The 24,028-nt window shown below is 53.6% G+C and overlaps 2 protein-coding genes and 1 long non-coding RNA gene across 7 annotated transcripts in view; 2 read left to right on the top strand and 1 right to left on the bottom strand.

Annotated features, from left to right (window-relative positions):
• NECTIN2 (nectin cell adhesion molecule 2) overlaps positions 1-8,302 on the top strand; it is a 43,146-nt gene extending 34,844 nt beyond the window's left edge. The window contains exons 6-9 of one of the 2 annotated variants that reach the window (XM_084771405.1): positions 1,563-1,716; positions 4,535-4,598; positions 4,747-4,833; positions 7,165-8,302. In XM_084771405.1, the coding sequence (XP_084627531.1) occupies positions 1,563-1,716; positions 4,535-4,598; positions 4,747-4,833; positions 7,165-7,440 (581 nt within the window). In that variant the 3' untranslated portion in view covers positions 7,441-8,302. The remainder of the gene's footprint in view (positions 1-1,562; positions 1,717-4,534; positions 4,599-4,746; positions 4,834-7,164) is intronic. The other variant, XM_084771406.1, reaches the window with a different exon arrangement.
• The window catches only part of LOC311591622, a 306,130-nt gene that overhangs the window by 86,878 nt on the left and 195,224 nt on the right, over positions 1-24,028 (bottom strand). The gene's annotated exons all lie outside the window — the stretch shown is intronic.
• Positions 9,800-23,037, top strand: TOMM40 (translocase of outer mitochondrial membrane 40). 4 transcript variants are annotated; one of them, XM_084771418.1, is made up of 10 exons: positions 9,800-9,914; positions 10,037-10,323; positions 11,021-11,088; positions 11,833-11,925; positions 14,395-14,496; positions 14,576-14,681; positions 19,043-19,165; positions 19,275-19,351; positions 19,470-19,572; positions 22,498-23,037. In XM_084771418.1, the coding sequence occupies exons 2-10, from the start codon at positions 10,044-10,046 to the stop codon at positions 22,635-22,637; spliced, it is 1,092 nt and encodes a 363-aa protein (XP_084627544.1). In that variant the 5' UTR covers positions 9,800-9,914; positions 10,037-10,043; the 3' UTR covers positions 22,638-23,037. The 4 variants fall into 4 exon arrangements, with proteins under 4 accessions (XP_084627544.1, XP_084627546.1, XP_084627545.1 ...); XM_084771420.1 differs by having other exon boundaries at positions 9,822-9,936; XM_084771419.1 differs by having other exon boundaries at positions 9,822-9,953.

The following is a 24,028-nucleotide window of genomic DNA, read 5'->3' as shown; positions in this document are numbered from 1 at the left end:
CGCATCCGGGAACTCCGCCATAAGGAAAGGCCCGCGGAAAGGTGGAGATCGGGCGGCAACCGGAGCTCTCAGCCTGGTCTCCTGATGGGCCAGAAAACACCACCATCCCATAATAATGAGGGGTTCTCCTCCTGGCCTCACAGCTTGCTCCCCACATCCTTCATCAGTGTCTTTGCTGTTCCTATTTTCTCTTGTTTTTCACGTTGATCTTCAAACACTGCTGCCGAGGCTAAACTTGAGCCTCTTGCTGCTGTTTCCATCTTGTATGGGGAGGTTGCCTGTTTGTTTGTTTGTTTGTTTGTTTGTTTGAGACAGTCTTGGCTATGTAGCTCTGACTGGCCTGGAACCCACTATGTAGCCCAGGCTGGCTTCATGCTCTCATCAGCCCTCCTGCGTCAGCTTGGAATTACAGGTGCCTCTAAACTGTCACAGCTGGCTCTCCTTGGTCCTTAAAATACCCCGAGGCTGTCCCAGGATATCTGCACTGGCTGTTTCTTTCTTTCTTTCCCCCCCTCCCCTTGGTTTTCTTTTCTTTTCTTTTCTTTTTTTTTTTTTAAGTTTTTCGAGACAGGGTTTCTCTCTGTAGCCTTGGCTGTCCTGGAGTCGCTTTGTATACCAGGCTGGCCTCGAACTCACAGCGATCCGCCTGCCTCTGCCTCCCGAGTGCTGGGATTAAAGGCGTGCGCCACCACTGCCTGGCTTGCACTGGCTGTTTCTTTGTCTTTTTTAAAAAAAAAAAAAAAAACGCACCAACAGGACTTCTTCATAGATAGCCTGGCTCAGTTAGGTTCAGCTTTCTATCACTTCCTTGACCCCGTCCCCAGCCTAACAGTGTATGTGTCTGGTTCCATCTTGACACCAGATGGCATCGGATCTGCTTGTTTGCTGTTGGCCAGGCCCAGCCTGAGCTACAGCGAACTTCAGCTCCTAGATGCGATGCTGCAAACGGTCTGCATCCACTTCACCTCCATGTCTTTTCCCCCTCTACGCAGATGCACACAGGGCAGTTGGATGAAGCCAAGCCCCGACTCCCGCCCTCCACGCCCCCAGCCATGGTGGGGTGGACAGGCAGGGGACATGCTCAGGCCTAGAGCACTTGCCTAGCATTGCTTGACGCCCTGGATTTAGTTCCCAATGCAGCCAAATGGAATTAAACAGGGCCGCCGCAATGACGCGGCAAGGCCTGCACTTGGAAGCCAGAGGCATTCACTTAGCCTGGTTAACATAGAGTTTCAGAGCCGGGCGTGGTGGCGCACGCCTTTAATCCCAGCACTCGGGAGGCAGAGGTAGGTGGATCGCTGTGAGTTCGAGGCCAGCCTGGTCTACAAAGTGAGTCCAGGATGGCCAAGGCTACACAGAGAGACCCTGTCTCGAAAAACCAAAAAAAAAAAAACAACATAGAGTTTCAGGCAGCGTCGGCTCCGTGGTGTCTCAGTAAAGAAATAAAAACGATCATTTTGAAAAGTTTGGCATAGGTGGCGTCTGAGGAATAGGGCCGGAAGAAGCGGCTGTGAGTTCCTCGTAATGACCCAGTCTTTCCGATGCTGTCTTTGTCCTGACAGAGTCGCCCAGCACAGCGGGAGCGGGGGCCACGGGGGGCATCATCGGAGGCATCATCGCCGCCATCATTGCCACCGCGGTGGCCGCCACCGGCGTCCTCATCTGCAGACAACAGCAGAAGGAACAGAGGCTTCAGGGGGCAGATGAGGAAGAAGAGTGAGTGAGGGGGGCCTGAGAAGTGCGGGGGGCGGGGGGAAGGAATGGCAGAGTTGGGGAGCCCTGAATGGGGACCAAAGGAAAAACGTCACGAAGGCGGTGTAAGACGGAGACCCCACCATCAATTGAGATCTTAAATGCAGTGGTGAGGAAAGGGTTTTCTCTTCTTCGTGAACAACGGGCATTAGAGACTGTCACCGAGACATCGTCAGAGCCCAGGCTCCCACCGGCTTGTTGCTCCCGCTTCCCGAGAGCTTCAGGTCTTAAGGGCTGCAAAATGTGGGGTCCCAGCACTTGGGAGGTAGAAGCTGGAGGATCAGAAGTTCACTGTTTCATGAGACTCTGTCTCAAAAAAACAGCAATGACGGGGCTGGAGAGATGGCTCAGCGGTTAAAAGCAGTGCCTGCTCTTCCAGAGGTCCTGAGTTCAATTCCCAGCCACCACATGGTGGCTCACAACCATCTGTAATGAGATCTGGCGCCCTCTTCTGGCCCGCAGGTGTACATGCAGGCAGAGCATTGTGTACTAAATAAATAAATAGAAAGATTTATTTAAAAAAAAAAAAAAGGCAGGCCGGGCGTGGTGGCTCACGCCTTTAATCCCAGCACTCGGGAGGCAGGGGCAGGCGGATCGCTGTGAGTTCGAGGCCAGCCTGGTCTACATAGTGAGTCCAGGACAGCCAAGGCTACACAGAGAAACCCTGTCTCGAAAAACCAAAACCAAAAAAAAAAAAAAAGGCAATGAAAAAAATAAGTAAACAAAAAGTTGTACACTAAGTAGCCAGGGAGATTAGTCAGTTTGTAAGAACCAGAGTTCCATCCCTAGGGCCCTTGTTGGAAAAATGATAATAATAATCTCTGTGAGTTCCTGTCTACAGAGTGAGTTCCAGGATGGCCAAAGCTACACAGAGAAATCCTGTCCTCCCCTTCCAAAAAAGTTTATTTTTTGTGCATGTTTGCTTGCATGTATTTCTGCACACTACTTGCATGCCTGGTACCCAAGGAGGTCATGAGTTATCATGTGGATGGATTCTAGGAATCGAACCAGAGTATTCTGAGAGAACAAATGCTCTCAGGTAGCCATCACTCCAGCCTTTTATTTATCTTTGAGATAGGGTCCCAGTGTGTGGAACAGGCTGGCCTCGAACTCACAGCCATCCGCCTTCCTCTCCCTCCCGAGTGCTGGGATTTAAAGGTGTGCGCCACCACCATCTGGTTTGTTTACATGTTGTAAAAGTAGCATTGTTGTGTGTCTGTTTGTGCGTGTGTGCGTATATGCCTTGGCGTGGCTGGGGAAGCCAGAGGACGTGTGAAGTCGCTGGGTCTCTCCTTCCACTTTTTCTTTTTCTTTTTTTTTTTTTACTTTTTTTCTCCTTTATTAATTTATTCTTGTTACATCTCAATGGTTATCCCATCCCTTGTATCCTCCCATTCTTCCCTCCCTCCCATTTTCCCCTTATTCCCCTCCCCTATGACTGTTCCTGAGGGGGATTACCTCCCCCTGTATATGTTCATAGGGTATCAAGTCTCTTCTTGGTAACCTGCTGTCCTTCCTCTGAGTGCCACCAGGTCTCCCCCTCCAGGGGACATGGTCAAAGGTGAGGCACCAGAGTATGTGAGAAAGTCATATCCCACTCTCCACTCTACTGTGGAGAGTGCTCTGTCCATTGGCTGGATCTGGGTAGGGTCCTTCTACTTTTTCATATGTTCCAGGACATGTTAACCTCACGTCTCTGCTGTTCAAGGCTTTATCTGCTGAGCCAACTTGCTTGCCCCATTCGTTGCTGTTGATTCTTTCTTTTTTCTTTCTTTCTTTCTTTTTTTTTAAATATTTTTATTTAACTTTAATTTATGTGCATTGGTGTGAGGGTGTCAGATCTTGGAGTTACAGACAGTTGTGAGCCGCCATGTGGGTGCTGGGAATTGAACCAGGGACCTTTGGAAGAGCAGACAGTGCTCTTAACCACTGAGCCAACTCTTCAGCCCTGTTGATTCTTTCTTTCTTTCTTTCTTTCTTTTTGGTTTTTTTGAGACAGGGTCTCTCTGTGTAGCCTTGGCTGTCCTGAACTCACTTTGTAGACCAGGCTGGCCTCGAACTCACAGCGATCCACCTGCCTCTGCCTCCCGAGTGAGTGCTGGGATTAAAGGCGTGCACCAGATAAGGCTATCTTATTGGAGGTCAGAGGTCAGAGGTTCTCCTTTTCCACTGTTTGGGTCATGAGGCTTGGTAGCAAGCCCCCTCCCCCATTAAAGCCACCATACCGGCCCTGTTTTGCTTTTTGTGTGTGTGTGATACAAGCTTAATCCAGTGTGCGTTTCTGACCCTGTGACAGCCTTGGGTGATAGTGCGCAGGCTCCACCCGCCTTGGTTTGTTTGTGTCTTAAACAGGCACAGGGCCCCACTATGTAGCACTGGTTGGCCTGGAGCTCCTCATGTGCCCGGGGCCGGCCTTTAATTCAGAGATCCTCCTTAGGGCTGGGGTCACAGCCGTGTGCCACACACCAGTTTTACCTCTTTGAAAGAGAGTTCTCTGAATTTCTTCTGGAGGGTTCTGGCATACCACAAAGGTGACTCACTCAGTTTGCTGCCCTCCCAGCACTGGGTGGGGGCAGAAATGGTGCTAAAAACCACAGTTAAAAACAAAACAAAACAAAACAGCATTTTCTACCTAACCAGCAAGTGACCAGACTTCCTGGCAAGGGCCAATGTGACCAGTCCTTATTCCTCTGGTGAACCAAAGACACTACCTATAAGAGGAGAAACTGGGGGGCGGGGGTAGGGAACTAACCTCCACTTGATCTGCCTCCTACCCCTGCAGACTGGAAGGACCTCCCTCCTATAAGCCACCGACCCCCAAGGCCAAGCTGGAGGAACCAGAGATGGTGAGCTGTTTGTGTGGAGCCCAGGATATCCTGCCTCTGTACCCACTCTTCCTCCCTGGGGTCAAGCCTGGAGGGGGTTATTGGGTGGGGGCAGGGCTGGGAGAAGTCGCCAAGAGGAGTCCTGGCTTACCCTTGTGTCCTGCAACAGCCCTCCCAACTTTTCACTCTGGGGGCCTCGGAGCACAGCCCCGTGAAGACGCCATACTTCGATGCTGGTGTCTCTTGTGCTGATCAGGTGGGAGTTTCCGGATGACCTGGGATGGGTTAGGGGCTGGGTTCAAGGTCGAGGGTCAGGGCTGGGTACAGTGGAAGGACGGAGAGCCTATGAGTTGCCCAGGGGCTGTACCTGTAGCAGAGATACCACCATGGAGCCATTCCCCTGGGGTCCCCTCTATGATGGAGACATCCTCCTGGGGTCTCTCTATGATAGAGACATTCCCCTGGGTCCCCTCTATGATGGAGACATCCCTCTCAGGTCTCTCTATGATGGAGCCATTCCCCTGGGTCCCCTCTATGATGGAGACATCCCCCCGGGCTCTCTCTATGATGGAGACATTCCCCTGGGTCCCCTCTATGATGGAGACATCCCCCTGGGTCCCCTCTATGATGGAGACATTCCCCTGGGTCCCCTCTATGACGGAGACATCCCCCCGGGCTCTCTCTATGATGGAGACATTCCCCTGGGTCCCCTCTATGATGGAGACATTCCCTTGGAGTCTTTTCTTTTTTCTTTTTCTCCGTGACAAGGCTTCTCTGTGTAGACTTCACTGTCCTGGACTCACTTTGTAGACCAGGCTGGCCTCGAACTCACAGCGATCCACCAGCCTCTGCCTCCCGAGTGCTGGGATGAAAGGCGCGCACCACCATGACCCCCTTGGCGTCCTCTTTGATGGAGACAATCCCCTGGGGCCCTCCTCTCAATGGCCAAGAGTCAGATAAGGAAGCCAAAGCAGCAAGAGGTTTAAAGATCTGATTGGTACTCAGGGTTAATTAAAGACTGAGGTCAGAGCTGAGCATGGTGGCTCCATCCTGCAATCCCAGCACTTGGGAAACTGAGACAGGAGGATCCTCATGAATTCAAATGACAAGTCGGGTGAGGTGGTCCAGACCTGGGAATATCTATTTATTTATTTAGATTTATTGAGCCAACAGGCCAGAAGAGGGCACCATAACTCAACACAGATGGCCATGAGCCGCCATGTGGTTGCTGGGACTTGAACTGAGGACCTTTGGTCAAACGGCCAGTGCTTTTAACCTCTGAGCCACCCTTTCCAGTCCCCCCCCCCTTTTTTTAAGCCTTTATTTTATGTGCATTGGTGGTTTTGCCTGCATCTATGTCTATGAGAGTGTCAGATCTTGAAGTTACAGACAGTTTTGAGTTGCCATGTGAGTGCTGGGATTTGAACCCAGGTCCTGTGGAGGTGCAGTCAGTGCCCTTTACCACTGAGCCATCTCTCCAGCCCCTAGACCCGAGATTCTAACACTCAAGATGTAGAGGCAAATCTAGTCCACCAGAACAGCCAGGGCTACACAAAGATACCTGATCTAAAAAAAAAAAAAAAAAAAGGCAGGAAAATTGGAAGTTCAAGGTCAGCCTTGGCTATACAGTATATTCAAAGTCACTTTTCAAGAAAAAAAAAAGTGAGACTGGAGAGACAACTTATCATTTGTTAAGAACATTTGGGAGCCAGGTGTGGTGACGCACACCTTTAAGCCCAGCACTTGGAAGGCAGGACAGCCTAGGCTACACAGAGAGACCCTGTCTCAAAAACAAACAAACAACAACAACAACAAACAGAACATTTGATGTTCTTCCAGAGACTTGAGTTCAACTCTTGGCATCCATGTTGGACAGCTCACACTCTCTTTAACTGCAGCTTTAGGAATACGAGGCCTTCCTCCTGCTTTCTTGGGCACACATGTGGCATACACACATACATATTATGAAAAGAAAAGAAAAGAGAGGGTGTGGGTGGGTGACGCACACTTTAATCTCAGCACTCTGGAGGCAGAGACATTCAGATCTCTGTGAGCTCCAGGCCAGCATGGTCTACATAGTGAGTGTCAGGACGGCCAGGACTATATAGTGAGACCCAGCCTCCTTTTTTTTTTGGTTTTTTGAGACAGGGTTTCTCTGTGTAGCCTTGGCTGTCCTGGACTCCCTTTGTAGACCAGGCTGGCCTCGAACTCACAGCGATCCGCCCACCTCTGCCTCCTAAGTGCTGGGATTAAAGGCGTGCGCCACCACGCCCGGCTTTTTTTTTTTTTTTTTTAGACAGAATTTCTCTGTATAACAGTCCTAGTGTCCTGGACTTGCTTTGTAGACCAGGCTGGCTTCGAAATCACAGAGCTCCACCTGCCTCTGCCTCCCGGAAACCCCGACTTAAAGAGTAGAGGTCAAATGGACAGAGCGGTTCAGTCCAGGGAGAAAGGGTTGCCAGTGGTGTGGTTGGGTCTGATCGGCATGGGGCGAGGTTGGTCAGGAATCTCGGGTCAAGGGGCAGATCTGGGATTACCATCCCGAGACTGAGGTGACCTTGACTTCCTGCTGGCTCCCACCTTCTAGGATCAGATGCCTCGGTATCACGAGCTGCCCACGCTGGAAGAACGCTCAGGACCCCTGCTCCTGGGGGCCACAGGCCTGGGACCTTCTCTTCTGGCGCCTCCAGGACCCCCTGTTGTGGAGGGGGTTTCCCTGGGTCTCGAAGATGAGGAGGAGGAAGAGGAGGAGGAAGACTTCCTGGATAAAATCAACCCTATTTACGATGCCCTGACCTACTCCAGCCCCTCCGACTCTTACCAGGGCAAAGACTTTTTTGTGTCACGGGCCATGTATGTATAAGGCACAGCGGCTCTGACCTCTCACCCTTCACCCTTGACCCCTCAGCTTTCCACCAGTGATCTAGAAACACTCTGACTTCCAGCCAAGCCAGGGTCAGCTATCACTCCTGCAATCCACCGCTGACTTCTTAGTGGCTCCACCACGACATCCAATCTATGATTTCGGAGGCAGCCGAACCTACGTGACTGGAAACCTGGGAATATTATCTCCCGAGGCAGGAGACCTCAGAGGATCCTTCTGCCCCACCTGTGACCCTCCGACCAGGCCACATTCACACAACCGCCTACATCTCAACTACCCTTAAAGTCCTAAAGAAGACTACGGACCCTGGACTTGTCCTCAGGCGATAGAGTCCTCACAGGTCTGCAACATTGGGACCAGGGGCTCCTGCTGCTCAGACCTGAGCCCTCCAGGCAGCAGAAGTTCACCTGACCCCCTTCCCCACCCTGCTCCCCAAAGGTGAAAAGGAGAGGACCCCCTCATGTCCACCCACCCCTGCAGGCAGGAATCTCAGGGTTCACACCCTCTCCTCATCACCCAGCACCCTAGTTCCTGATTCCAGAGCTTATAGCGCAGGCCCAGTGCCAGAGGGGAGGGCCTGATGCAGGTGTGCCTCGCCACCCAGGTTTGGGAGACCCTGCTCTTATCTTGAAGACTACTGAATCCCTTTAACCCCTGCCCAGCGGGGTGAGACCTACACATCCCTCTTCAGCGGGGTGGGGTGTGTGTGTGTGTGTGTGTGTGTGTGTGTGTGTGTGTGTGTGTGTGTGTGAGATGGAGTATCTGGGCATCTGAGTTGGGAGTTAGGGCAATATTATTTTGTAAGCATTTCCTACAAAATATGAGTTTCTACTTTGATAAAGTCTTGTGTTTTCTGTGAGACGTGAAGGGGGTGGGGCTAGGACACGAGGGAAATAAAAATAGTGGCTGGAACTCAAAGGTATCGGTGAGCAATAAGTCAATGCAGAATAGATTCCCCTCCCCCCCCCCCTTTTCCGGAAAAAAGGCCAAAGATGCCCCACAGAAACTGATGAGTAATAAGCAAAACGGTATCAACTAAACCAAAAGCGACATAGGGATGCGAGAGGTGTCTAACATGAACACTGCTTTGAAAGGAAAAGCTCCAAAGCTGCCTCATAATAGGAATTGGAACCAGATAAGCAGTTAACCAGGCAGAGGAGCTTAGGTTTAGGAAGCCGGCGGCAACTAACAGGCTGAGGGCATTTAGGATGCTGAGGTAGCATCGCCCACAATTCAAGGTCAGCGTGGTATTAAGTAGTGAATGTATGCGGCGGGGATGAGGGGATGGGGATCATAAAAAAATAAAAAATAGTCACATCGGGGACGTATTTTCAAAGCAGCCCCTAAGGCGTGATGGGTAAGGTAGCTAAACCAATGAGCCAGCGGCAAAGAGATAAGGAGAAAGAGGAGCTGTGGGCCATAGCCAGGAGGGAAAAGATCCCAGGACGGTTAATGAAAGGCCTGACGGATGCGGAGCGTGAACATGCAGAAACGGGCTAAACCCGAGACAAGGAAACGGAGCTCAATGAATGGGCGAATGAATGCTGGGTAATGGGAAAGGAATGAATGGGCCAAAGATAGAAGCCACGGTCACGCGGGAGAGGACGGCATGATGGGTATTTTAAAAAAAAAAAAAAAGGGGGGGGTGGTGGTGGTGGCGGGGGTCAAGGCAGCTGTTGCGTTAAGGGCGAGAGCGGGCATTATGGGTAAGTCGGTGCAGGCCAGTTTTCAGGGAGCAGGTTTGAAACTTCCCCGAGGCACATTGGGAAGGGGCAGCACTTCCGGCTTTCCGACGGGCGACCCCGCCCCTCCACCGCGGTGCCTGTCGGGACGCGAGGCCTGACCTTGCTGCCTAGCAGCGTCTGCGGCGCAACGCACCCTTACCCGTGCCCTTTGACCCTGACACCTTAGCCAATGACGGCACGAGCGTTCAAAAAAAAAAAAAGTCACCTCGGACGGCCCCGCCCCTTAGGCATAAGGCAGCCAATCCAAACGCGAGGTGAGCCTAATCCCACCAATGGCCACGGCGTCTGCTGAGGCGGGGCTCCGCTTCCTCCAGGAGGAGGGCGAGGCAATGAGTAAGTGGGCGTTCCCATGCCCGCGGCGCCGACAAATGGCGAGCTAGCGCCGAGACCCGCGGCGTCGCGAACCAATAGGCACGGGACGTACGAGCCAATAGAAAAGGCGAGGAGGCTTGCACCCTCCGCCCGGCTGAGAACCAATAGAAATGGGGGTTTCACCGAGATGGGCGGAACTTCCTGCCGAAGATCCAATAGGACGCCCGGCCTCTGCGGCGGTGGGAGGATCCCGGAGGACACTGAACCAATTGGGCTCCGTGGGGCGGGGAGACCGCGGCGGCGGCGGCGGCGGCGGCAGCAGCGGGTTCGGTTGCGCGTAGCGCACGGGGCAGGGAGCGGAGCCCAGGCCGGGAACAGGCGCCGCCGCCGCCGCCAGTGAGATCCGAGTGCGAGTTGGGTGGGAAGTGGCTCGAGGTCGTATCCGGGGTGGGGAGGGGGAGGGGGGGGTTGGCGCGCGCGGCCCCTGACCTCTGCCCTCTGACCTTTCCCCCTCGCAGGTCCACCATGGGGAACGTGTTGGCCGCTAGCTCTCCGCCCGCGGGGCCCCCGCCGCCACCCACGCCGTCCCTCGTGGGGCTGCCGCCGCCGCCGCCTTCGCCGCCCGGCTTCACGCTGCCGCCGCCGCTCGGGGGCGGCCTGGGCACCGGGTCCGGCGCGGGCCGGGGTTCGGAACGGACCCCCGGGGCTGCGGTCAGCGGCGGCGCCGCGGGGGCCTCGGACGATGGGGGCTGCGGCTGCCTGCCCAACCCGGGCACGTTCGAGGAGTGCCACCGGAAGTGCAAGGGTGAGGGGCGCCGGGCCGGGATCGCCCGACGGGGGAAGGACACCCCCCCTAACACACACACCCCACACACACACCCCACACACCCCCACACCCCGCCGCCGGCAGGATTGGCGCGCATCGTTGCCATCATTGGACCGAACGTTAGGCGTTGAGGATGGGATGGGACGGCGGCGGGGGGCGGGGGTGGGGGGGAACGGGACCTTGGACTTGGGGCTCATCACATCGGGAACTCCCCGGGGAAGAGCGCCACAGCAGGAGAGAGGGGTCTTGGGGCACTGAGAACCCCGGCACCAACCCCGCCGGAGTCCTTAGTGTGCCCAAGGTCACGGTGTCAGGAGGTGTCCCCCAATGTTCCCGTGAGGGCTGCAAACCCAAGGAGTACAGAACCTGGCCTAGGATCAGTTTGAACATACGGGGTACATTCTTACTCTTGATACTGAGATATATGTGGTGAGGAACACCCCCCCCCCCCACTGTAGGGATGAGAAATTTGGCAAGAGAGTGAGTTTCCTGGGTACAGGTGACTGCACTGGGTCTTAGAAACCAGCAGAGGGCCTAGCCCCGTCCACTAGGTGGAGTTTTCCACCAGTGGTGGGGTTTTTGTGTGTGTGTGTGTGTGAAGTGTGGGTCCCCGGAGACAGCTTGGGGTGGGAGGAAAGGAGGGAATTTGGGGTGTGACAGCATCTTTCTTCTGCAGAGCTGTTTCCTGTTCAGATGGAGGGTGTCAAACTTACAGTCAACAAAGGACTGAGCAATCGCTTCCAGGTGAGTCTTTCAGGCACCTTGACCCTCTAGAGGTCATGAAAGCCATACCCCTGTATGCATCTTATACATAGATGCCGTTAAAGGCCTGCTAACAGGATTCAGGACACTCTAATCCCAGCACTGGCAGGGGCTGAGGCAGGCAGAGTCTATGTCCCAGACCAGCCTGGATCAAAACATGAAAGGCAAAGGCTGGAGAAATGGCTCAGAGGTTAAGAGCACTGGCTGTTCTTCCAGAGATCCTGAGTTCAAATCCCAGCACCCACACGGTGACTCACAACCACCTGCAATAGGATCCAAGGCCCTCGCCTGGTGTGCATGAAGACAGCGTACTCATAGACATAAAATAAATCTTTAAAATAAAAATAAAGAAGGAAAACTAGTGATATATCTTGTACATTTCAGGTTGACTTCTCAAGGGGCGTGGGAGATTTGGGTGTAGGAACCTAAATTCAAAGGTGCCTCTTGCCCCTGTGATCAGGAGTGTGATGGCGAGCTTGTAGCCCCCCGAGCCCCACTTTTCTCACCAGTAACCTCTAATCTCATCAGTCAGTCCTAGTGTTTTGTTTTCTCCCCTAGGGTAGAACCCTGGACACTGATGCTAAGTATGGCCCTGCCACCTGACGTGCACTCTCCAGCCCACACTGCTAGTTTTCATCCCTAGCCAGCCCCAAAGCTCTTGTGTCTGCATTCTCAAAGTGGACACACAAGCCCTGCCCAGACCCCGCAGCTCTTGTCTTCTTGCAGGTGACCCACACAGTAGCCCTTGGCACGATTGGGGAGTCCAACTACCACTTCGGGGTCACATACGTGGGGACGAAGCAGCTGAGTCCCACAGAGGTAAGCTTCCTGTAGTCACTCTAGCATCGACTCCTCCATTAAGGAAACAGGTAGCCCAGTGACAGGCTCGGGGAGAAAGTGAGGAGCCGAGGGTGGTGGAGGTGTTAGGACACGGGGGATGCCTTCCTGTAGCAGTGTTCCTAACATACTGGGCTTTGTCTGGTCCTGGGCTGGGTGGTGCTGGTGGCAATGGGTTTAGGGGGTGAGGGGACCACCTAGTGATGACCTGGATGCTGATGTCAGGTATAGGGGCCCGAGTGTCAAACTGTATGCTTGGATGTTCTCTAGGGGGCGCTAGAGAGCCACAGAGAGATTTGACAAGGGAGAAAGAGGGTCAGGTAGGTGCCTCAGGCGTGGTCCTCAGCTGCCCTAGCAGGGGACGGGCATGGGGTGTGGAGTTGGGTGGGGGCTGGAGGGCTGAGGAGGTACTGAGTTAGCTGTCTGCTTATGTCACTTGTGTGGGTTTTGTATCTGGAGACAGGGTTTCATGTGGCCCCCGAGTGGGCTTGAGCTGTGGCTGAGGATGATCTTAAACCATCAATCCTCCTGCCTTTACCTCCCCAAGTGCTGACATTTCACACATCCGTCATAGTGCTCGGGTTCGCCTGGTGCTGGGAATCGAACCTGGGCGTGCTAGACAAGCGCTCTCCTGGCTGGGCTGCGTCCCTAGCACGTAGCCGGAGTGCACTTCTGTGTGTGCGGATTACCCGTGCATGCAGGTGCCTTGGAAAGGGCAGAGCAGGGCATCTGACCTGGAAGCTCGCCGTTTAGGTTAGACGGGCTGGCCAGCGCGCGCTCACGGAGCCCACAGTCCCTACAGTGTGCCCGCGGCGGGCGTGTGCAGCCGTGCCCGGTGCTTACACAAGTGCTGGGGGTTTCGACTTGAATTCTACTTGCAAGTGCCTTACCTATCTGCAGCTCCCTGTGTCAGCTGGGCTGGATCCAGCTCAGAGAGCTTCTCGCCCTCCTGCCTGGCTCCCAAGGGCTGGCATTAAAGATGTATGCCACCATGCCTGGTCTTTTTTTTCAATCTTTCCAGTCTTGCAGATCAGCAAGGAACAAAGGCCTCCTGGAGCTGCGTTAGAGTAGCAAGGTCGCCTGCTTGGCCGTGCCCATCTGTCACGGTGCCCTAGTGTTACAGGGCAGAAAAGGCCTGAGCTGCACCTCAAACTGCGTCTGTTTGGTTGGGGAGGGGGTACTGTGCACGGCGAAGGACATCTGGCAAGAGCCATTTTGTTGCTTCCACTTGGTGTTGCCCTGGGGGTCGGTGACAGGGGCCTTTACCCTGCTGCTGACCTGTCCCGTTGGCCCTTGGGTGGAGCTGGTAGTTCCAGGAGGTGGAGCTGGACTGTGCCGTAGCTTGTGAAGTCCTCAGGTGTGGGACGCAAAAGGTGTCATGGCTGGAGAGGAAGTGTGCTGTGGTAGCAGGGAAACATGGCGCAGGAGCGGAAGACTCCGTAGCGGTCACATGTCGTCAGGAGCCAGAGCTTCCCAAAGCCAGCTGAGTCTCCTGCACGCGCATCCTAGTGCTTGGGAAACCTGTGCTGGAAGGATGAGGAGCCCTGGGCCACAAGCAAGAGCTACTTCCATATGTAAACAAACAAAGGGCAGGCTGGGGCCCAGACCTGTGATCCAGCACTCAGAAGGCCACGGCATCCTCAGCGACATAGCCAGAGTGCTGACTGAGTTAGTGCAGTCACCTGGGGAGAGGAGCCGCCCTGTCTGTCTGCTGATGGATGTAGGAGGGCCCAGCTTGCTGTGGGCGGTGCTGCCCCTGGGCTGGTGGTCCTGGGTGCTCTGAGAAAGGCTAAGCAGCGCAGTGAGAAGCACCCTTCTGTGGCCTCAGCTCCTGCCTCCACAGTCTTGCATCACCTTCCTGCTCTGGCTTCCCTCAGTAATGGACTGCAGTGAGCTGTATGCTGAAGGACACCTTAGCTTCTGGTCCTCATGTTTATCCCAGCAATAGAAACCTTAGTTAACCAGGCGGTGGTGGCACACGCCTTTAATCCCAGCACTCAGGAGGCAGAGGCAGGAGGATCGCTGTGAGTTCGAGGCCAGCCTGGACTGCCTCTCAGAAAGAGAAGCAGCTCATCTATAGCCAGACTGCCTGGCTGGCTGTGGGGTTTACAACCCAGTAGCTCCAGGGGCAGAAGTGTCATTGAAGTGGTGACCCAAGTGGGCATGGTCTAAGCACTGAGGCCATCATGGTGACGGGGATGCCAGTGTGATGCTCAGGATCTGCCCTTGTTTAGACTTGCTATTTGCATTTAGTTTTTTGCAACAGGCTTTCTCTGCGTAGCCTTGGCTGTCCTGGACTCACTTTGTAGACCAGGCTGGCTTCTGACTCAAAGCAACTCACCTGCCTCTGCCTCCCAAGTGCTGGGGTTAAAGGTGTGCACCGCCATGCCCCACGCTGCTCGCAGTCTTCACGCACGACCTCTGACCTCTAAGCCACCTTCTGTCTCACAGGCTTTCCCAGTGCTGGTGGGTGACATGGACAACAGTGGCAGCCTCAATGCACAGATCATCCACCAGCTGAGCCCAGGTCTCAGGTCCAAGATGGCCATCCAGGTGAGTGATGCATGGGTATGGCCTGTCACCCTCCCAGGTGACCCCGCTCCATGCCTCTCACACTGCCCCTGTCCCACAGACCCAGCAGTCGAAGTTTGTGAACTGGCAGGTGGATGGGGAGTATCGGGGCTCAGACTTCACAGCTGCTGTCACCCTGGGCAACCCAGATGTCTTGGTGGGTTCAGGTAAGAGGTGGGGGTCTCACGGGTGGTCAAAAAGTCTCGATCCAGGTCCCCTTTCTCCACAAGGCACATGGCTTCAGCTCTTTGGACCTCCCATGCTTCCCTCAGGAGTGACTTGAGATCCTTGGGTAGTGACACTACCTTGTGATCCCAGCACTCAAAAGGCTGAGGCAGCTTGAGTTTTTGGCAGGCTGAGCTATGAATCCCTCTCAGCAGAGAGAGAAGGAGGGAGGGAGGGAGGGAAGCAAACCAAGCTGGGCGTGGTGGCGTACATCTTTAATCCCAGCACTCGGGAGGCAGAGGCAGACGATCACTGAGTTCGAGGCCAGCCTGGTCTACAGTGTGAGTCCAGGACAGCCAAGGCTACACAGAGAAACCCTGTTTCGAAAACAACAAAAGCAAAACAAAAAGCCAGGTGCCGCCACACCTTTAATCCCAGTTCTACTGGAGAGGGTCAAAGATGAAGGTTGGCACCCTGGCGGGTAGGGATACGTGCTTGCTATTTTACCTTTATTTGGTGTGTTTGGTATTTATGTGTCTGTGTGCTTGAAGTGTGCCCACCGCCCTCAGAGCCCAGGAGAAGGTGTCCAGTCCCTTGAGGCTGGAGTTTGTGGGTGCTGGTGGAACCTGATCTTCTGAGAACCGCCAATGCTCCTGACGATGGAGCCGTGGTTCTGGGCAGCTGGAAGGTACCCTGAAGCCTGGCGCTAGGGAGGGAGAGGCAGTGGCTCCCTCCCCGGCCTGCATAGTGAAATGAAGAAACAGAAGAATTGGGTATAGTGACACAGGCCTAGTACTCGGACACTCGGGAGGACTGCCTGCGCTCTGCTGGCTGTCCCTCTGTCAGTGTGATAAAACACGTGACGATGCAGCCTACAGAAGGAGGCCTTGAAGTCTTTGGGCTTAGAGAGCCGAGGGATGAGAGTTTGTCATGAGTCGGCGTGGAGGCGCTCGCCTTTAATCCCAGCACTCCAGAGGCAGAGGCAGGTGGATCGCTGTGAGTTTGAGGCCAGCCTGGTCTACAAAGACAATCCAGGGCAGCCAAGATAGCATAGCGAAACCCTGGGAGGGGGGGGGAGTTTGTCATGGCAGTGAGATGTGACAGCAAGTGGCAGGCCTGACAGCAAAGCAGGAAGCAGAGAGAGAGCACTGGAAATGGCATGAGTCCTTGGAACTTCAAAGTCTGCCCCTGGTGACATTTCCTTAAGCAACCCAAGCCTGAGCCTCTTCAAGCATCACCACCAGCTGGGGTGCAAATGCTAAGATCCCCGAGACTTTTTTTTTTTTTTTTTTTTTTTTTTTTTTTTTTTTTTGAGACAGGGTTTCTCTGTGTAGCCTTGGCTGTCCTGGACTCACTTTGTAGACCAGGCTGGCCTCGAACTCACAGAGATCCGCCTGCCTCTGCCTCCTGAGTGGTTTATCGTTATAGTGAAGTATGTCAGTTCATGCTGTGGGTGTGCGTGGAGGTTCTCCTTCCACCCTGGGTACCAGGGATGCTAGTCAGCTCCTGGGCTCACACAACAGGCTCTTGTCCCTTCTGCGCTATCTAGCTGGCCCAGCTGTGATGGCTTCCAACAAGGGCCTAACCTTTCCTGGAGTGACCTACACATCTTCTCCAAAATACCAGGAAAAGAGGAAGGGTGGCCTTGGGTTTTTTTGTTTTGTTTTATAATTAGGTGTTCCTGGCATGTCAGGGATGGGAAGGTCTGCTGGGACACCTACCCTGCAGGAGGCCTGCCCGCACATCTGCATGGTGACTGTCAGCAAACCAGGCATAGTGCTGCACGCCTTTATGCCAGCACTCAGGAGGCAGAGGCAGGTGGCCAGCCTGGTCTACAAAGTGAGTTCCAGGATAGCCAGGGCTACACCAAGAAACCCTGTCTTAAAACCCAAAAAAACGTTTAGAAAGCTGTCAGCCTGCCTGAGGCCTGTGCTTACAATGGCTCTAACTACCCCTGCCCTTTGAGTTTGGATGGTTTAGTCCCTTAAAGCCACTTGGGTTCATTCATTTGCTTGAAGAACGTGCTTTGTTGTCACTTGTGAAGTGTCAGGCTTCATGTTACTCGGTAATCTGTTTGCTAAAGATGAAAACCAAAGCCTCAGTATACATGCCAAGCAGTCTTTCCACCACTGAGCTGTGTCCCCAAAATTACTTAAGTGCTTCTGAGTTCTCAGCCTCGGGACATGACGTTGGCCTGTACCTGGGTGGGAGATGGTTACCCATAGGCAGGCCCTCCACGCACCAGCAGAAGCAACTTCCCACATCGCAGAGAGTGGGAGATGCTGCTGTAGTCAAAACTCCTGTCCTGTAATGGAGACCAGTGCAGACAAGCGTGGTAGGTAAGGCCTCCTCAGCACCCTGGGATAAAGTCAGAATGCTAGGGCTGCTGGGGGAGCCTGCCTGCCAACCCGAGTACTTGCCTAGCATGCACACAGCCCTGCATTCAGACCTCAGCAGTCAGCTAACCAAAGCAGGTGGCAGGGCACACCCCAAGTCCGGGGTCCTTAGTGAGGGGATGCCATAACATCTTGGGTTGGAGAGAATTGTCCCAGCCCAGCTGAGCTTGGTGGCTCACACTGGCAATCCTAGCACTCGGGCCGCTGAGGCAGGAGAGCCCCTGCAAGGCCTGGGCCATCCTAATTACACAGAGTCAAAACAACAATAACAGCGAAAGAACAAGGTGAGGACAGCGTGACCTCTGCACATACCTGCACTTGCACAAGCACTGATACATGCTTGCACAATGACTGATGGGGTGTGTGTGGGGGTGAGGTCTTGAGCAGAGTGCAATGCCACATTTCTATAATCCTAGCCACTTGGGAGGCCAAGACAGAGGATCCCAAGTTTGAGGCTAGCCAGAGCTGTACAGCAAGATTGTTATTTGTATATTGAAACAGGGTGCCTTTGTATAGTTCCTGGCTCTCCTGGAACAAAGTACGTAGACCACGCTGTCCTTAAACTCACAGAGATCCATCTTTCTTCCACCTGTCTCCTGTGTTGGTGTGATAGGCACAGCTGGCGTGGGACCCTGTGTTACCTGTAACTCCAGTTCCAGGCCGTACCACAGCCTTTGGCCTCTATGGGCACCAGGCACATGTCACAAAACACCCATGACACATAGATCTAAACAACAATGAACCAGAATAAAGCTGAAGCCAGCCTATGGTGGCACCTGTAACCTAGCTATCTATAGGGAAGGAGCAGGGGCCATGTGCTCAGACTTGCAGTTCAGCCCATTAGGTAGGAGAGGGCTGGTATGGCAGGTAGACGGAGCATCCCATGGTGGTGGCTTCAGTGCAGGTGACCTTTCTGTACCTGTCCAGCTAGGGAGTAGAGGACAAGCTTTGATGGCCAGCTCTTTTTTATTCGAGGAGCTTGGTAGTCCCAGGGCACTGGAGAGCAATAACAGGTTCTCGGTTCGTGCTCCGGCGAGATCCCCTGTATGTGCTCTGAGGCTGTGAGAGGGCTGCACTGTGTGAGGGTGAGAGGAGGCCGTGGCTAGAGAGTGGCTCAGGAAGACAGTGGTGACCCAAAGTTAGAGGCACCTGTAGGGGTGGCTTAGTCCCCATTGTCAGCAGTCGGGGACTATACGGGGTCGGGACGAGGTAAGGGCCTTCTGCCTTGAAGTTGCTGTCTGTAGATGCATCAGACCCAGCTGGGAACCCTGGGCCTCACCTCACACAAGCCAGTCTGTATGTGTAGTTCTGCTAGATGCTACTCTGGAAAGTCTTGTTTTTCAAGACATGGCATCACCCTGTACCCCTAGCTGGCCTAGAACTTACTCCTCTTCTGTGGGAAGACACCTTCTCTGCTAGTTTAGGGATCCTGTTTGCCCCCTTCTCCCCCTCCCCATTCTAGGGGTGGAATTCAGAGCCTTGTTCTGGCTGGGCGAGAGCTGTTGAACCCAGCCTCTGCTCCCTCCCTTGCCAGTCATGTGCAGAGGGGAGGAGTTGAGATGGTTTCTTTTTTTTAATATTTATTTATTATTATGTATACAGTGCTCTTTGTGTACATCTGAGGGCATCAGATCACATTATAGACGGGTGTGAGCCACCATGTAGAGCTGGGAATTGAACTCAGGACCTCTGGAAGAGCAGCTAGTGCTCTTAACCTCTGAGCCATCTCTCCAGCCCCGAGACAGTTTCTTTTGTGTAGCCTTGGCTGTCCTGGACTCGTTTTTTGTAGAACAGGCTGGCCTCGAACTCAAAGCAGTTCACCTGCCCGGTGTGCTCGTGCCTCTTGGGGGGTCAGGAGAGGCAGGGTGAATAAAGAGGCATTAAGTGTTATGAGGAGGTTTAGTGAGGAGGAGCCACTGGGGAAGTAAAGCCAGGCCCAGGAGTCTGACCGCCCTCTCCTTCTGCAGGAATCCTCGTGGCCCACTACCTCCAGAGCATCACGCCCTGCCTGGCCCTGGGGGGAGAGCTTGTCTACCACCGGCGGCCTGGAGAAGAGGGCACTGTCATCTCTCTAGCTGGGAAATACACACGTGAGCCAGGGGGACACTGAGGGCGGCTGGGGTCTGAACAGTAAGGCTCCGGGTATCCAGATGCCCACATCCCTTGCTACCCAGCCCTCACCCACCTCTGCTCTCCTAGTGAACAACTGGTTGGCGACAGTAACGCTGGGCCAGGCAGGCATGCATGCAACATACTACCACAAAGCCAGTGACCAGGTGAGCCAGAGGGAGTGCCTAGTTCCGAGTCCCAGGCTGGGTTTGCTGGTGCTGTCAGTGGGCCCAGGAGCCCTAATGGGCAGCTCACGAGTACCTGCTTCCCCCCCCCCCCCCCCAGCTGCAAGTGGGCGTGGAGTTTGAGGCCAGCACCAGGATGCAGGACACCAGTGCCTCCTTTGGGTACCAGCTGGACCTGCCCAAGGCCAACTTCCTCTTCAAAGGTAAGGAAAGCCTCAGTTTCCCTCCTAGAAAACAGACCAGAGGTGCTTCAGCTGCCTGTGTGGTGAGAGGGGGGGAAGATGAAAGGGGGAGCACCTCCAAATTCGTCAGGGAGACTTAGTCAAACAGTGGCGCTCCTACCCTGGCACATTGGTGAGGGGCGGGGCAGGGGGTGTCACACTTTAAACCCTGTCTCCCATTTCGCTAGCTCTCTGCACTTGCCTGTCCCTGGCCCTCCCCCACTCACTCTTGACTTACTTAGGGTTATGCTGTGATGAAACACCATGGCCGTAAACATTTTGGGGACGAAAGAGTTTATTTTGGCATATAACTCTCAGATCAGACGCCAACCACTGGGAGAAGCTGGGGCAGGACCCGGAATGCGCGGCTGAGGCAGAAGCTCCTCATGGCTTCCTCAGCTGCTTGTTTGTACCCGATCAGCCCCAGGGTGGCCCCATCACCACCCACAGGGAGCTGGGGCCTCCTGTCAGTCACTAATTAAGAAGTTGCCCTACAGGCTTGCCTGCAGCCCTTTGTTCTGTAGTTTTGTTTTGTTTGAGACAGAGTTTCTTTGTATCAGCCCTGGCTGTCCTGGACTCTTTGTAGACCAGGGTGGCCTCGAACTCACAGAAATCTGCCTGTCTCTGCCTCCCAAGTGCTGGCATTAAAGGCATATAAGCTAGGCTGCAACCTGCTTCTTCTTGTTTTAGAAACAAGCCGGTTGCCCTGAGCAGAAGAAAAAGGAATTAAGTTTTAAATAAACAGATTTTCATTTTATTTTAGGATTTAGTATATAGTAGGTATCTTGTACCTACGTAGGCAGCTTGTATTTTCGTTTCTCTTTTTAACCTTTCTTGGTCCTTATCTTGGCCAACAGAATATATTTCTTAGGCCGTAGGTTTCTTGGACCTGACTGTTTACATTTGTTGTGGGTGGTTTCACCTCACCCCTTCTCTGCGAGGGAGCCTTGTAGCTTCACGTCTGTCTCCCCGTTCAACCTATGTCTTTACCTTGACCAACAAAACATAGCATTTTTATTACTTTTTTAAAAAACAGAAACCTCAGATTGATGCGTATTTATCCTTTAGATTAGTAAGTATATATAATCTATTGTTTAAAAGGAACATACCAAAAAATGTCACTTTAAATCCTAAGCAGTCTCTTGTAAACAACTTATCAGTAGCTGGTCAAGCCTGTGGAGGCCAGGTTGGAACTCGGGAGTCCCTCCTGGCTTTTGTCTCTATTGTGTTGGGATTAAGGAGTGGTGCCACCACCGTCCTATTTAAAACTATTTTATCTTAATTCGGTCAACAATTTTTAGAAATTTCAGCAAAAAATCAAACAAGGAAACCAGAAAAGTCTAAGCCTTGGGTCATTTGTGCCCATTTAGGCTTTAGTTAGTGAAATTCTGTCCATCATTCCTCAGAATTTAGTTACTATTATCTCGCTTTGGTGAGCCTTTTCCAGAAAGTCCTGACAAACACCTTGCAGCTAAGGAGCTCAGAATTCCAGCTGCTTTAACTTTATGGAGAAGAGCTCAGTTCCTCCTTCCTTTCTAGTTGTTAGTAACTTAGTCTCACATTTCTCTGCTCTCTGCCTTTCTCCCTGAACTTTTTTAGAGAAGGTAAGAAGTGTGACCATGACTACGCTCACTGCATACAAATTCATAACCACCAAAAAGCCAAAAATGATCCGGGAGCCTCCTGCTATGAGGCCTTGTAAAGGGACCATAGTAGTTTTTATTTTATTATTTTTTAGGCATTTAACTGCATTCCTCAGGCTAGTTTAGAAGACTGTCAGTCTCTTAGTCCACCTCTCCAACTGGCCACGTGTATGCAGCCATCTTTGTGCTGGCCCATGGACGCTCTCTGTGAGCTATGACAGAGTGTGGGTACCTGCTGCCCCATGTTGGGTGCCGCTTATTGTTTTTAAATTTTACATGTATGACCTGTAGGCCTGGCTAGCCATCAATCAAGACACAGACACTTGTTATATTTTAAGATAGCCTTAGTTAGCCTGGTGCAGGGCAGATATCAATCCTCTAAACTACCTCCCATAGTGGGGCAGGCATGGGATCCCTGCCTCAATCCCATGCCATCTGCTTCCAGTAACTTCTATCAAGCCCCCTCCCGTCCATAATCCCAAATACTTGCTCATGTTCTTCATCTGGGCCGGATTCTCCATCCACGCCACGGGCCATGTGCTTCTCTTCCAGCTAACCCATGGCGGCCTTTCTCTCTTCACTTTAGGTCTTTCTCCTTTTCCTTTCTCTTGGTGGCAGTCCTCCTTCTTCCCAGGGTTCCCCTCTCTCTAAGCCCCACCTATCTCCTGCCCTGCCCAGGTGGGATGGCTTTTTATTAAGCAAAAGGTGGGTCACAGACAGCAAGCAGTAATTGGCATCAAAATACATCAGAGCATCCCCCAACAGTGGGCCACCACAGCCTGGCGCCTGCGTCCCTCTTAGGGAGACGCTTCTGTCTCTGTCCCCTGGGCAGTGAGTGCTAGAATAGCCAGGCTACCCAGAGAAAGCCTGTCTCGGAAAAACGGCCAGCTTGTATAAAACTAGCCTACGCTGCTGGGGAGTTCAGGACCTGCTCATGTCAGACCTGGGTGACACTGAGGCTTAGGGTGGCCACAGTTCACTGTGGAGGGATGGTTTGGACTGCCTTGGTTGTGACCCGAGCAGTGTCCCCTTAGTTGGGCCAGCTGCGTGCTGCCTCTAGCCTGTCATTCTATCCTTTACCTGGGGTAGCTGGGTCCCAGCACCACGAGCCCTGTGTGCACAGAAGCAGCCATTCCCAGAGCGGGAGAGGAGCGGGCCCAAGCAGCTGCCTGACCTGTGACAGCATGTACTAGCTCAGTGTCCAGTGTGACCACCCTAGAGGTGACCGGGCACATCAACCCACCCAGTCTCTGTCCTCCCACAGGTTCTGTGAACAGTAACTGGATCGTGGGTGCCACACTGGAGAAGAAGCTGCCACCCCTGCCCCTGACACTGTCCCTCTGCGCCTTCCTGAACCACCGCAAGAATAAGTTCCTGTGTGGCTTTGGCCTGACCATTGGCTGAGCACGCCTGCCCTTCCTCTGCAGACACCGCTGGGCCGCCCGCCCTCCCCCTCCTCTCCCTCCCTCCTGGGGTCGGGGCAGCGGGAAGGAAGGGACCCTCCCCACGCCCGAGGAAACCCAGCGCCAAGGGACAGTCTCCAGGGGGCCTAGGGTCCCGGAGGGAGTTCTGGAATCTGAAGGGCACTTGACTGTGAGCGCCCAGGCAGAGGCGGCCGGACAAGCTCAGGGAGGAAAGACAGTGATGTCCCTGTCCTCCCGAGGGCAGCAGAGAAGCACCCGGCCGCCCGTCACTTTCCCTTCCACCCCTCCATAGAAATCATGTTTATAAGTTATGGAAGAACCGGGACATTTTACAGAAAAAAAAACTTAAAAAACAAAAAATACACATGGGGAAAAAACCATCTGGGAGGCCTCGGTTTTCTCCAGTTGCCTAGCGCGGCTGCCAGCAGGGGGCGCCGAGCAGCTTAGGAAAAGCTTGGCCCGCCACACCCTCTGCTCTTGGGGACTTGAGCAGCCAAGACATCACAGGCCTGGAGGGTGGCTCCAGGTCACTCGCCCCTGAGCAGCCTAGCCTGGAGAGGTGGCAGAGGACTTTGTCTCTGCAAACAGGGTGGGGGCAGGGAGAATGCGGCTCAGGAGCCTCCCCGTTCCAAAATGGGCTGAGGTGGCAGCAGGTTGTGACTTTCTCCCCATGGGAAGGTCAGAGGTCTCAGAAACTTCAGGAAGAAACTAAGTTCCTGGAAAAAGTTGAACACAATAAAGAAAGTAGTTCTGAGGGTGGAGGATGGGGCCCTAGGACCTTCCCAGACTAAAACAAAGGAAATGTCAAGACTGAATGTTTTTGCAGTGTTGTTGAGACCTTGTGTGTCAGGCAGGTGCTGCGTCACCAAGGTGCTTTTCCAGGGGGGCTACATTCCAGCCCCTGCTCTGCCAGGGTGTGGTGACCGCCTCAAACCGGGTACTTCAAATGGCACCTCAGTGGAAGTGTAGTGCTTTCCCAAGCAAAGATGTCCTAGACAGCAGCGCAGGAACCCTTTCTAGTGCCTGGTCTGGGAATATGCGCTGTGCGGTGGAGCTGACCCTTAGTAACCCAAGGAAGCCAGCTCACCACACCCACTCCTCGCTGGTGTTCTCTGAGGCCAACGCTAACAGGCCTGGGCCTGGCCAGGCACCCTTTACCCTTCTTGGAATCAGTTGTTCACCTCTTGCCATCCCACAGAATCATGTGGATCCCCCCCACACACACACATACTAACCCTCTCTGGGCAACATCTGGGAACAAAAACTCTCTGTGCAGTGCATCCAGCCAGCTTGCCAGTGGCGTGGGCCCTTTGCCATACCCAGACGGCCCAGTGCCACCTGCTTTCCCCACTTCTTGTTTTTAGCATGGGC

This window comes from Acomys minous, assembly GCF_964271855.1.
Source record: "Acomys minous genome assembly, chromosome: 20".
Classification (NCBI taxonomy): Eukaryota; Metazoa; Chordata; class Mammalia; order Rodentia; family Muridae; genus Acomys; species Acomys minous.
Note: the sequence above shows the minus strand (reverse complement) of the source record. Positions and strands in the feature narration are given on the sequence as shown.